At 38.1% G+C, this 11,946-nt stretch overlaps 1 protein-coding gene across 3 annotated transcripts in view; it reads right to left on the bottom strand.

The window, feature by feature from the left end:
- Positions 1-1,042: 1,042 nt before the first annotated feature.
- Positions 1,043-11,946, bottom strand: part of LOC119072237 (NPC intracellular cholesterol transporter 1) — a 34,372-nt gene continuing 23,468 nt past the window's right edge. For 2 of the 3 annotated variants that reach the window (XM_037177411.1, XM_037177413.1), the window contains 6 exons: positions 8,699-8,878; positions 8,483-8,634; positions 6,755-8,423; positions 6,326-6,687; positions 5,760-6,258; positions 1,043-1,821 (listed from right to left, as the gene is read on the bottom strand). In XM_037177411.1, coding sequence (XP_037033306.1) covers positions 1,664-1,821; positions 5,760-6,258; positions 6,326-6,687; positions 6,755-8,423; positions 8,483-8,634; positions 8,699-8,878 — 3,020 coding nt within the window. In that variant the 3' untranslated portion in view covers positions 1,043-1,663. Of the gene's footprint in view, positions 1,822-5,056; positions 5,134-5,759; positions 6,259-6,325; positions 6,688-6,754; positions 8,424-8,482; positions 8,635-8,698; positions 8,879-11,946 lie in introns of all 3 variants that reach the window. The other variant, XM_037177412.1, reaches the window with a different exon arrangement.

The raw sequence follows: 11,946 nt of genomic DNA, 5'->3' as shown, positions 1-11,946 counted from the left end.
AGCTGATCGACACAAATAATCAAAACTGTTCATACGTCTTTATACAGTTTTACCACTACCACTCGCGTGCGTGTGGCAACGTCACCCATAAAACCAAGTTTTAACTGTTTGTGTGGATGACCTGAAAACAGCTGAAGTAAATGCATGCTGAAATTTCACTGTCACTGACTGTAGAAAATTCAACAAAATTTTACTAACGAAAATCCTTAAATTCATAGAAAATCGTTAAGAAAATCTACAAAATCATAGTAAATCCTTTAAACGGCTCAAGAAAATCCAATTTAGGGAAAAAATCCATTGAAAATCCATTTAGAATGAGTAAGATCCTTGGAAAACGATTGGAAAATCCTTGAAAATTCTCAGATGATTGTCGTTTTGAAAATCCTTTGTAAACGGCATTTACAAATATCTGCCGCTTGTTAAGAATGAAAGTCGTCGAACAAATTTTTAATTTCGAAATTTTAGTCGAAATCCGACTGGCTGTATGAGAAACTCAAAGTGAAGTGCAACACTGGTCTACAAGGAATGTTCACGATTTATTACGTTTAATTTTTAACTCGCTCTACTCGTTTATCCTATTTTAGTGATTAATTCATGGATCGAACATAACTGCTCATTTATAGAGTACGTACACGTATGGGCGACGTTTAGTGTCAAAATTGACAGAATTCTTTTGTTCTAATGTAAATTTTGACACTATACGTTGCCCATACGTCTCTCTCTAAATGGCCAGTCATAGATCCACGAAGCTCAACAATTTCTGACAGATCGAAAGAAATTTGTCATTCACAAGGAACCAAGTGACTAACCACTATCAGGACTACCTTCATTCGAGCAAACATTGGAAAACGTTTTACCAATTTTTAGACGAAACAAAGCTAAATGAAGTTCGGATCCATTGAAGAATATGTTCAACGTCCATTTTGGCGTAGAAATTACGACCAGTGAAAAGTCAATACAATTTACGTGCGTGCGTGTATTTTTCCCTTAATGAACGAGATCCAATTCAGTAAATCGCGTTGGAGGAAAATGATTTGTTGTGAACGGAAGTAACTTTCTTCTATTTTAAATTTTGTACCCTGTTCAATCAAGGAATAAACGCGTATTGAACAAAAATTGTCTACGATTTTAAAAAAGTCACTTCGTCAATGAATTCGCTTATTTAAATACTATAAAAAGATCAACTAACATTCATTTCGATTCATAAATTATATTCAATGGTACAAAAAAGTTGCGAAATGATTTTTTCACTTTTGTTTTCCTATTAATTTCCTAGAAACGTAACAAAGCCATCTCCATAATGAATCATTTCTTTTGTCTAAAAAAATCAATCCAAATTTTGGTTTATTCCATATAGTGTCCCATTTTCATAAATTTATATCTTATAAGGCTTAGGATACTTTTTACTTACTCTTATTTAGTATTTTGTTTGTTTTTTTGCATCTTAGATCTGTTACACACTTTTGTTTAGAAGCAAATCTTTTGTTTGGTTGGTTTTTTTTTCGTCGTGTTGTTACACAACACCTTTTTTCTCTGACCACAAATTTTAACGTTTTTCTGTTTGTTCATTTATTTACATTTTTTTGGGTTTTAAAAATTATTACGATGCACAGGTGAGAGTTTAATTCATTTTTGTTTCTTGTTTTCATACTTTTGGTTTGCTTTAGTCATTTGTATATGGAGTTATGGTGTCTAGAGATCCGTAAGTGGGGATCGTTGAAAAATTCGGCGTAGACGGTTGGACAGGTGTTGTTGTAGAGTTGGTGGTTGTATCTTCGCTGGCGACGACATTAGTTGGTCGTCGTTTGCGTTGCATCACGCCTGCAAATTAAATAAAAGATTTTTTTCGATATTTTAATTAAAATTTGTTGGCGGGACATTTCTACAAGGTCAATATCGGCAGGACGTCCTGTGGACGATGATACATTTTATTAGACGACATTATTGTTCAGAAAACGATATTATCGCTCAGAAAACGATATTATCGTTCAGAAAACGATATTATCGTCCAAACAACGATATTATTGTCCAAAAAACGATATAATCGTTCAGAAAACGATATTCCTAACGATATTGGTAGTGTAGAAATGTCGCCTCTATTTAAAATTCAATTTAAGAAGAAAACAAAATTATAATTTTGACGAACAGCACAATTCAGTAATCAGGAAAGAAATTGAGTAAAAGCAAAGTAAAGATAGAGGTAGAAAGTTAAGTTTTAAACCGAAAAAGTTTTGGCAAATATGGATGATACGTTTTGGAGTGGTGTGTGATTAAAAGCAATGAAAACTAAGAAAAACACAAAATCAACCACCGAACAAATTGGACATAACGAAAAAAACTGAGAAAAACACAAAATCAACCACCGAACATATTGGATTTAACGAAATTGACTTCTTCTCGCACTACGCGTATCTATTGCGGTTCTTCTGCTAATTTCTACCCGCACTAACAATCTCCGCGGTACAAATTGATTAACCACGATAACTTCTAATTGTCATTTAAATTGTGAAGATATTTTCGCAGATTTTGACGATTTCGCTCAATTTCGCTTTTATATGTTCGATATCAAGGCACCCCAAGAACGGGCAAAGGAACAGATTTTATTAACTGTCAATTGGCCTCTTATTTTGTATAGAATGTCGGTAACGCAGTGGCTTTACCAATATAAAAAACTGAAGTTAAATGGGAATTTTGGACTAATGCGTCTTGGACGCCCCTTATTTAAATTCTGCTCTTTTCCCTGTTCTTAGAGTGCGTTGATATCTTGCATAACAACAAAAAATCGGCGGAATTTTCATACTTTCCTGGAGAGGTATTACAGCATCAATTCTCTTTCCTCTATTCTATGTCAACTCTAGACTACGATTCACTATTTCACTGAAATATGTCGCTGCAACAAGGCTAATGTCAACAGAAAAATAATTAATTTTTTACTCGGCGGATTTTAGTCAAAGGAAATACCATCGTATAGCACATGACCTCAGAACTCAGAAACCAGTTTTTCAATAGGTCCTATATTTTCTTGGAGATAAGGATAAGGTTTTAAGACTTATCGCCAAGCCGATATAGGGTTCGATTTAAAACTAATTACTGCTCCAGAGTCCTGAGGTCATTTGCTATACGATGGCATTTCATGTGACTAAAACGTATCGAGTAAAAAATTTAAAAAAATTCTGTTGACACCAGTTTGGTTGCAGCGGCATCTTTCACGAAACGTGCTCTATCAGATAGAAATGAGAAAAGAGAAGTGATGCCAAGATCCCTCTCCAGGAGTCAATGACAGTCAAAATTATATCTACAAAAAATTCGAATTATAGAGATTGGAATGAAAGCAATGTACAGAGAGTCGATAAAATCGACATGAAATACTTGTGGAACGAATCAGTTTGGAATTACCTCTATATTAAATCGAGAAATATTTGCTAAAAAAATGTTTGTTTTAAATTCGAACACTTGTCTAAACAGTAAAACACCTAATAAATTGACATATCCCAATTTGTTATGGCGCAATATTTAATTCAAACATTTGATAAGAAATCATTTACATTTCGAATTAAGGTAAGCGAATTCGATGGAGAGTGCAAAATTTAGAAAATTCCAATTCTGTTACCCCAAAAATTACAGTGCGTCAGGTGCAAAGAGGGAAAATAGGTAATTCTAACAAAAGCAAAAGTTTGCGGCCAGATCAAAACTAGGACACAATTTTCTCGAGTTGGAATTACATATTTCTCCCCGAAATGAACACATAAATTTTCACCTGTGCGTGCAGGGCTTATTATTGGGAATATCAGTTCTCAAAATTCTAAAAATTCTAAAAATTCTGAAAATTCTTAAAAAATTCTTAAAAAATTCCCAATAATAAGCCCTGTGTGCGTGGAGTCAAGGTTCTGAAAGAGACAACTCTGAGTTGATCACGAAGGCGGTGACACACAAATTGAGTTCAGCGGTTACAAAGTTTATATGAAAAAGGCAACGTAACAAAAACAAAATTTCGAATTTTCATAAAAAACATTTTCTTCAAGTTGATTTCACACACAATCTGTCCGGAGTTCGTTTATCGATTTCGGTGTCTACCGCCTTCATGGGTGTCTTAACCTGTTCTTTCAGAACCTTGCGTGAAATGTCAAAACCAAAACAAAGTGACAGTTGCAAAGAGAAAAATCTTATGTTCACCCAATGCAATGTGAGAAACAAGAGGTTAGAAAATACAAATTTTCACACCTGAACTGTCATCAAAGAGAGAGTCAACAAAACTTCTATTCGAATTTGAGTGGAGAAAATAAGGTTATTCATGCCGAACGGATGAAAAATTATTAAAGTCGGCTCATCGAAGACAAAAAAAAAACTCTCGAACAGAGAGCTTAACTCGAAACTACTTTGTCTTCAGGTCAATAAAATGCTTGTTTTACTCGACTATGAAAATATTTTGAGCGAAATTTAATCCAATTTATAAATGTACATTACGTTCTTCGGGTCGAGCTATACCATCCCCACTCATCAAAATAAAAAGTTCCAAACTAGTGCGTAATCTACCCGGAAAATGAGCCATTGCTTCGTTGACATTAGCGTCGAGAATCATTTAACGCGAACTTAATGAGTAAAATAAGCGACGTAAGTGTTCGGAACTTTTTATTTTGCTAAGTGTGTGGGATGTGCAGCTGTCCAATGAATATGAAGTACCAGGAATGGTCTAATAACTCTCCGGAAGACATAACGATTTTGAAAAGGGACTCAAACGCACCCATTTCCATATTATTTTGACATTAATAGTGAATACGTTTAAGACAAATCGACCGATTTTGTAGAATCGACCGCATCTTTAAATTCATTGCAACTTACACAAGGACAAGGTAATAAATCTGCTATATGCGACATTAGTTTGACACGAGCCGCATCGGGCCGTGCAGGTGTATAATACAAAAATGAAAATATCTTGAACAACAAGATGAGTGCAAAACACATATTAAGTGAACACATAGAACAACTAGCGATGACAAATAATAGATTCTTCCACAAACAAAAAATTGTTTAAAAACATTGTTACAAATGAGCTTACTGTTGACAATGATGTTTCTTGGATATGCTTTGCCTGTCGTCGAAAGTTTGCCAATTTCGCTTTATTTATAGGAGCACCTAAAGAAGAATCAAATAGCAAAAAATTTGTTGTTTGTTTTAGTGGCCAAAAGAAACGATTTTGTTTGATTCGATTTGCTATAGGACTGTGTTGGGTTGTTTGATTCGTGTTGGTGTACATGTGTGCGAGTGTGTGCATGTGAAATTTTATTTTAGTTTTTTTTTTTGGGTACTTTCCCACTTAATTCAATTGTCCGATTATAAATTCAATTTGGAAAAAATTTTCGCTTCTCAGTTGACTCCGTTCGGATCGAACAAGCAGTTCCATGAAATTACGAATTGCTCGATGACCTCAGTCTTATTCATAATTTCAATTTCAATTCAGTTGGAACAAAATTTCACACCGAAAAAGAACACACAAAAGAAAGGATCGGAACCGGTCGACCTGGATCAGATTCAGGTCAAGTCACGACCTGATAGTGACCCGAACCTGTTTTGATGTTTTGGGTTCGACCTGAACGTAACCTGAAATGCTTCAGGTTGGGTTCAGATGTCAACCTGATTTTTTCAGGTCAGGTTGCATTTTAGTCTGAACTGAAGTCAATAAATTTCAGATTCACATTCGACCCCAAAATGACCGATTCCGATCCTTACCAAAGCAGTTAGAAATAAGCATTGCTACTCACCGATATAACTAAGTAGAACTGGAAGGAATATTAAACCATGTGCGGCGCCAAACACCACAATTCCAAGGTACATACGATAGTAGAACACTTTAAATATTTGACTCTGAGCAAAGCCCAACACTAAGATGCCACCGAATTTGGTGAGTGTAATGCCAGAAAATACGGAACTGCCCATTTTCGTTAAGGCATCGGCAGCCCGCTTCTCTCGCGTATCCTGCACAGACACCGAAAAACTGTGCACCAAATGTGAACAGAATTCCACCGATATTCCAACGGCCATCACTAAGTTCACCAGCGAGACGGCATTCAGGGATATCGACCAGAGGTACATCAGTCCTCCGATATTTATCACAATCATTGTTATTGTGATGACGACCACAATGGATGAGTGGATGTCGAAACCCATCAGCAAAAATGTCACCACAAATATGGCCAATATTGAGATGCCCATGCTCTGTAATGTGTCCGGCCACATTGTTAAATATTGTTCGTAGAATACCTGTGGAAGAGGAGGAGGAGGGCTGTTCAAATGGCATTCTCAACAACAACAAAATCAGTAAAATTACATAGAACACGGAGTACGGAAACACTTGCACGTTCGTGATAATCTCTTCACTGACTCCTTCCAGTCGCAGATTCGCTTGAACCATTTGGGTGATGTTATGCGAGATTTTGCGAGCGGAACGCAATGCTTCGTAATAATCAGCCGATGATTTCAGTATGGTGTGATATGCCATAAAATATGACGAATCGACCGATCCGTCTTTCGTTTGAATGTTCATCGCATTTCCGTAGGCTGCATGGCCTCCCTTAGCACATTCTTCATCCGGATTATCTTGCAAAAAGAACGGCAAATAATGTTCGAAGCTGGAGGTGTTCGGTCGCATAATCGGGGACATTTGTATGTCGCATGATTCGCAGTCCATGTCTGGAATGGGAGGAAAAAAACGAAAATAGTTCAATTGGACTAGTCAGACTGCGCTAATTTAAATTACTGTTATGTGGACAGAAGCTGTCATTGCCCGGGAAATATTTACAGCACGGTGACAACGACGACCAATCGAAGTAGTCATCAATCCAACTTGATGCTGGTCTCGCGATGTACGAAGTGTTTGGCGATTTACTGGCAATGTACACTTGAGTCGACAGACTGTCTTTGTTGCAAAATTGTCCGCCACAAATCAGATTCTGATGGTCAGTTTTCGAGAAGTTCAATCCACCTTTCATCACAAAGTACATCGGCGGTCCGATGCTCAAATAGTTTTGCAGAAATTGGAAGTATTTCAGCACGAAACTGTCCTCGGGCATCGACAATTCTTGGTCCAAACCGATGTCGATGTGCGGCGACACGGCTATGCTCGAACACAGCCAGCCGAAGAAGACGACCATGACGATGACGCGAACGGTTTTCTTCATTAAAAATGGCACGTACATCACTTTGAAGAATTTGTACAAAACACCTTCCGTATTCTGCAGACCATCGGTTTTCTTGCCGCGTATGCAGCAGAACACGTCAAAACGGTTTTCGGCTTGACGAATTGCATCAAGAGTCAATAAGCTTACGAAACAGGTGATTTGCAACAGGAAATCGATCAGCAGAGCCATGCCAGCATACAGAGCGAATGCTCTCACTGCCGGCATATCCGACAATCCTCCCAAGAAGAAGCAACAACTTTCGCTGACCGATGTTAACAACATTGACGGTCCGACCACTCCTAGAATTCGTCCCACATGCTCAGCATGAGTTTCATTCGGTTTCTTCGGATCTCGTTGATGTGTCTGGACAAGAATGAAAATGTTGTCGACTCCTACAGCTAGTACCAAGAAGGGTATTACTTCAACGATGATCAGCGTTGCCGGCACTCCAATGAAGCCGAACAGACCGACTGACGATATTACCGATGCTAGAACGATTACAACGCCACCAATACCGAGAGTAATTTTGCTGTCAATCAAAATGCGCGAGAAGTGTTCGACATGTCCCAGAGAAATCGCGATGTACGCAAACATAATCAAATACGACACCAAAATGGTCGAAATATCCGACTGGGATTCCCGCAGCAATTCATCTTCAATGGAACGTTCTGATGTAAACGCAACGTTCATGAAATCCGATTTATTGTTCGCCGTCCAGTTTTGCATGAATTTCACGTAATTACTTTCCCACGTTAAGGCACCATCCAGTTTCGTTTTGTTGTGGTGATTGTTCACCAGCAGCGTGATAATAACGGCACTTGCTTTTTCGTATGCTTTGCTTCCCGCTTCAATGAAACCTCCAAGTGCAATAGCAGGATCAATCGGTCCGCCGTATGTAGCCAAACATTCCGGATTGTATGGATTGCCGAAACACTGCACGAGATGGTCCAAATAGGTCACATTAAATTGTCCGTCGTCATTGATGTCTTCAAATTTTTCCATATCGTCTTGGAAATAGCCCCACAACGATTGGACGACACAGTCGCTCGTTGTAACTGGATCCCGGAATGGTGAATTCAACGGGGCAAAGCATATTTTCGCCAGGCTACTGTCGTCGATGGCCTTGATGCTTTCTTGCAATTCGAAGAGTTTCAGCATAAATTCCTTATTGAACACCGGGCCAAATTCGATGGGTCCATTTGTTGTATTGTGGACGAAACTGGGCAAATTGACAGCTTTTATGATAATCTGAAAGAAGTGGAATGTTATCCGTCTGCCTTTCAAATGACTCAGTACTGCACGCTTACCTGTTCGATTCGATAGAAAGGATCGAAATTCGAGTCGAAAAATTCACGCTCCAATCTTGCTCTTGAATTTGGCGATGCCCATAATTCCACCGGATTGGTGGTGATATTCAAGTACTTGATACCATGGCCCATTGACACAAAGAAACAGAAACCTGTGCGAAAATGACCAAGTCTCAGAATGTGATTCACTTGCTTCGTCATTAAATCTTTGCTCACCCAAAAACAGTATCAGCCAAGGCTTGCTGGCGCAATACGTTCCCCATTTGGTGAAGAAATTCTCGAGCACTGATTCAGTCTTTGCACCCAATTTTTCGAAGTAGCCAGACTCGTCATCGGATAATGATATTATGGCAGTCGGATGTGCATTGAGCTCTTGATCGCCTTCCCATGTAGCGCCTGTAGAGGATAGTTGTTCTGTTAAATAAAAACGTGAAGCATCGTTTTCGATCCAACGACTAATAATGGCAAAAACATTCACTTAACGAATCTACGGACATTAGGGACAGAACACTTTTTTTCTGCGATGAGCTAAACAGGGAGTTGGTTATATAAAATGCAGCATAAACAATAACACAATCACATGGACGACACAGTTATTTTTGATGGAAATAAATGGAAGTTTACAGATGAATGGCGATAAGTGATTTTACTCGCTGCACTGTAGGGAAATGATTCATTACTGGATGACATTTGCGGTAATTTTCATTTACCAAGGGCTTAGCAAGCAAAATAGCATAGCTACTGGTTTGACTATTGTTATTTTCACTTGTGTGGTTTCATCCCTAGCCTTCGGCTTGAGCTGCCATCACACTTGTCGAAATAAAAATCTCCAAACCAGCACGTAATCTACTTACAACTAACATTTGTGATTACGATTAACAGTTTCACAAATAAATACAGTTCGTGTGAGAACTGCCACAGTGAAATAAGCGTCGATCTCCAGCCACAGTGCGAATGATTCACGAATTTAATTGTGGAAAACTGACGAATTTTATGTTACCACCAAATGGATTTTGTATTACCAAACATCCTGTGTTTGTAAATAAAATGGTCCCAAGGTTAAACAAATTAGATTTTATTTTTCTTCGGAAGTTTATGTATCTTGGCAAAGTGCTTATAGCCGTGTGATTTCTGTTGATATTATTTATTAGCGGGAGTTCGCTCTGAATTACGATTTAGGTGATCAATGACGATCGACTTTTAAACCTAGACCGTGTAAAATACATGAAAAATGTCTGGAAAAATAAGCGTTTATATCAGGTGCATCAGGCATTATACAGCTATTTACATGTCAAGGGATGAAATGTTGAAAAGTACAGTTTTCGTGTGAAGTTTGTTTGTTCGAGGCGGAGCCGATATCAATAACCACACGGAAACTTGACTTTTCAAGTTTAAGGTTTAATCTTAAGCGCAAGTTGCGCTAAGGCTTGATTTCCACTTAACGAGATGCAAAATTGAATTTTTTCAATTTTTGTTTTGTTAATTTGACAGCTTGCTCTCTCACGGCTTTCACACGGAGTACTTTTTGTTGAGTAGAAACCATACTTAAGTTCTTAAATGCCTGTTGGATGACATTTCACTAAGCCGAAGCAAGTGATGGTATTTTTCTATTTGTGGTGGAGATATTTTTGAATGAAACCAGTTTTAACACAAACTCTGCAATACGAAACTCCACCTCACTCGTAAAATTAAGTTCGCACTACACACGGCCAACATTACGAGCTTTCCGTTTCCATTAATTCAATACATATGGTTGACTCTGATTGACTCTTTGGCATAACGTTTTTATTAGCGGTAACGTTTCGTGAAATGGTAGCGCCACTTTACGCTAACGCTACTAGCGCACTAATAGGATCTAGTTAGGAGTTTCAGTGTTCTGCAGGAATACGGCACATCAACAGCTAATCAAAATACGGAGAGACAAAACAAAATATGATTCATGCGACAAAAACACATAATAACTTAGGTTCACGTAGCTTCACTTGGAATAGGAATAACGATTCCCAAGGAATTAGGATTCCCTAGGAATTTCAATTCCACAAGAATTATTCACTAGGAATTACAGTCCCCTTGGAATTACAGTCCCCTTGGAATTACAAATTCCAGAGGAATTACAATTCCCTCGGAATTACGGGTCAGTGTGGTTACGAGTGTCAGCGTGGTTAGATTTGCCAGTGTGATTAGGAGTGTGATTTGAGTTTTATATGTCAGTGTGCTTGAAATTGACAGTGTATTTCGGGCGAAGCCCGGGTGAAAGTGCTTTTTTAAACATAAAATGAAAATGGAGTGCAGTTTCTTCACTTACTCACAACACAAGATAAAATTGACTTTATGTCACGACTCACAACGTTTATCTTGCGTTGTGAGCAAGATACGTTACATCTACATGGGAAAATGACCGAAACTTCTTGAGTGATTGTTGAACTCGCTTTCGAGTCAGATTAAAAAAACTTGCCACCGGAAAGGCTTTGTTTGTCCCACAGAGATATGAAGTGTTTTAGTGGAAATCGACCACATTATCGTCCTGGATGGAAAATTTGCGACAATATCGTTTTCTGAACGATTAAATCGATATAGTCGATATCGTTCCTGATGATGTTGACCCAGATAAATGATAAGTTGGTACGCCTGTGGCGTGGCATGCAAATTCTCTCCCATAGGAGCCAACTGTAATTCACATGTTCCTTCTATCTCGCCACAGAATTTATCATTTCTCTGTGTAGCCCGTGTATAAATGTCTCTATCATCAGAATCCGCTCATGGAGCCGTTCAAAATTTTAAAAAATCGTTTCGAGCTTCATTATCCAAGCATTACAGTGCTCAAGATATTTCGTTTTGAACAGCCGTGTAACAGTCCAACTCGTCCAACTCTGATTAAATGTCTCACAAATCAATTGCAATTGATGCCGACCTTCTATGATAAGACATTGCTGAACAGACCTATAGACTGTACAGTACATACATCACGTCGCCGATCACAACAGCGACTATTCTATTGGCAATTGGCCGAAAGGTGGTATCACAACCCACTCATGTATCATTTTTGGTAGGAACCAAGTTGCGTCCTCATTGTAAAGCTAATTTATAAAATTTGAGCTTTCCACGAATCTAAAACAATTTTCAGAATGGTTTAATCTGATCTTTATGGTGAAACGTTATTCGGACAAGTTCGTTCGAATGGGAAGTATCCGGCCGACTATGGAGTATAACGTTAGTGTTAGCGCATACGAACATAATGATTGAAACTGAAATAACAAACAACGAGCATCTAAGTAAATTAAAAACTAATCCACAACTACACATAGTGCAAGCAACTTACAGCGACAACATGTAAAATAAAGAATTAAATTGCAACCGATAAAATTCTAAAATTGCAGTCACAGCCAGTGAAATTTCGGTATGAATTTGCTTCAGCTGTTTTTCAGCTGATCCATACGAACAATCACAACTATACTTGTTTATTC

The sequence above is a fragment of the Bradysia coprophila genome (assembly GCF_014529535.1).
Source record: "Bradysia coprophila strain Holo2 chromosome IV unlocalized genomic scaffold, BU_Bcop_v1 contig_81, whole genome shotgun sequence".
Taxonomy (NCBI): Eukaryota; Metazoa; Arthropoda; class Insecta; order Diptera; family Sciaridae; genus Bradysia; species Bradysia coprophila.
This window is presented reverse-complemented; position numbering and strand designations above follow the sequence as displayed.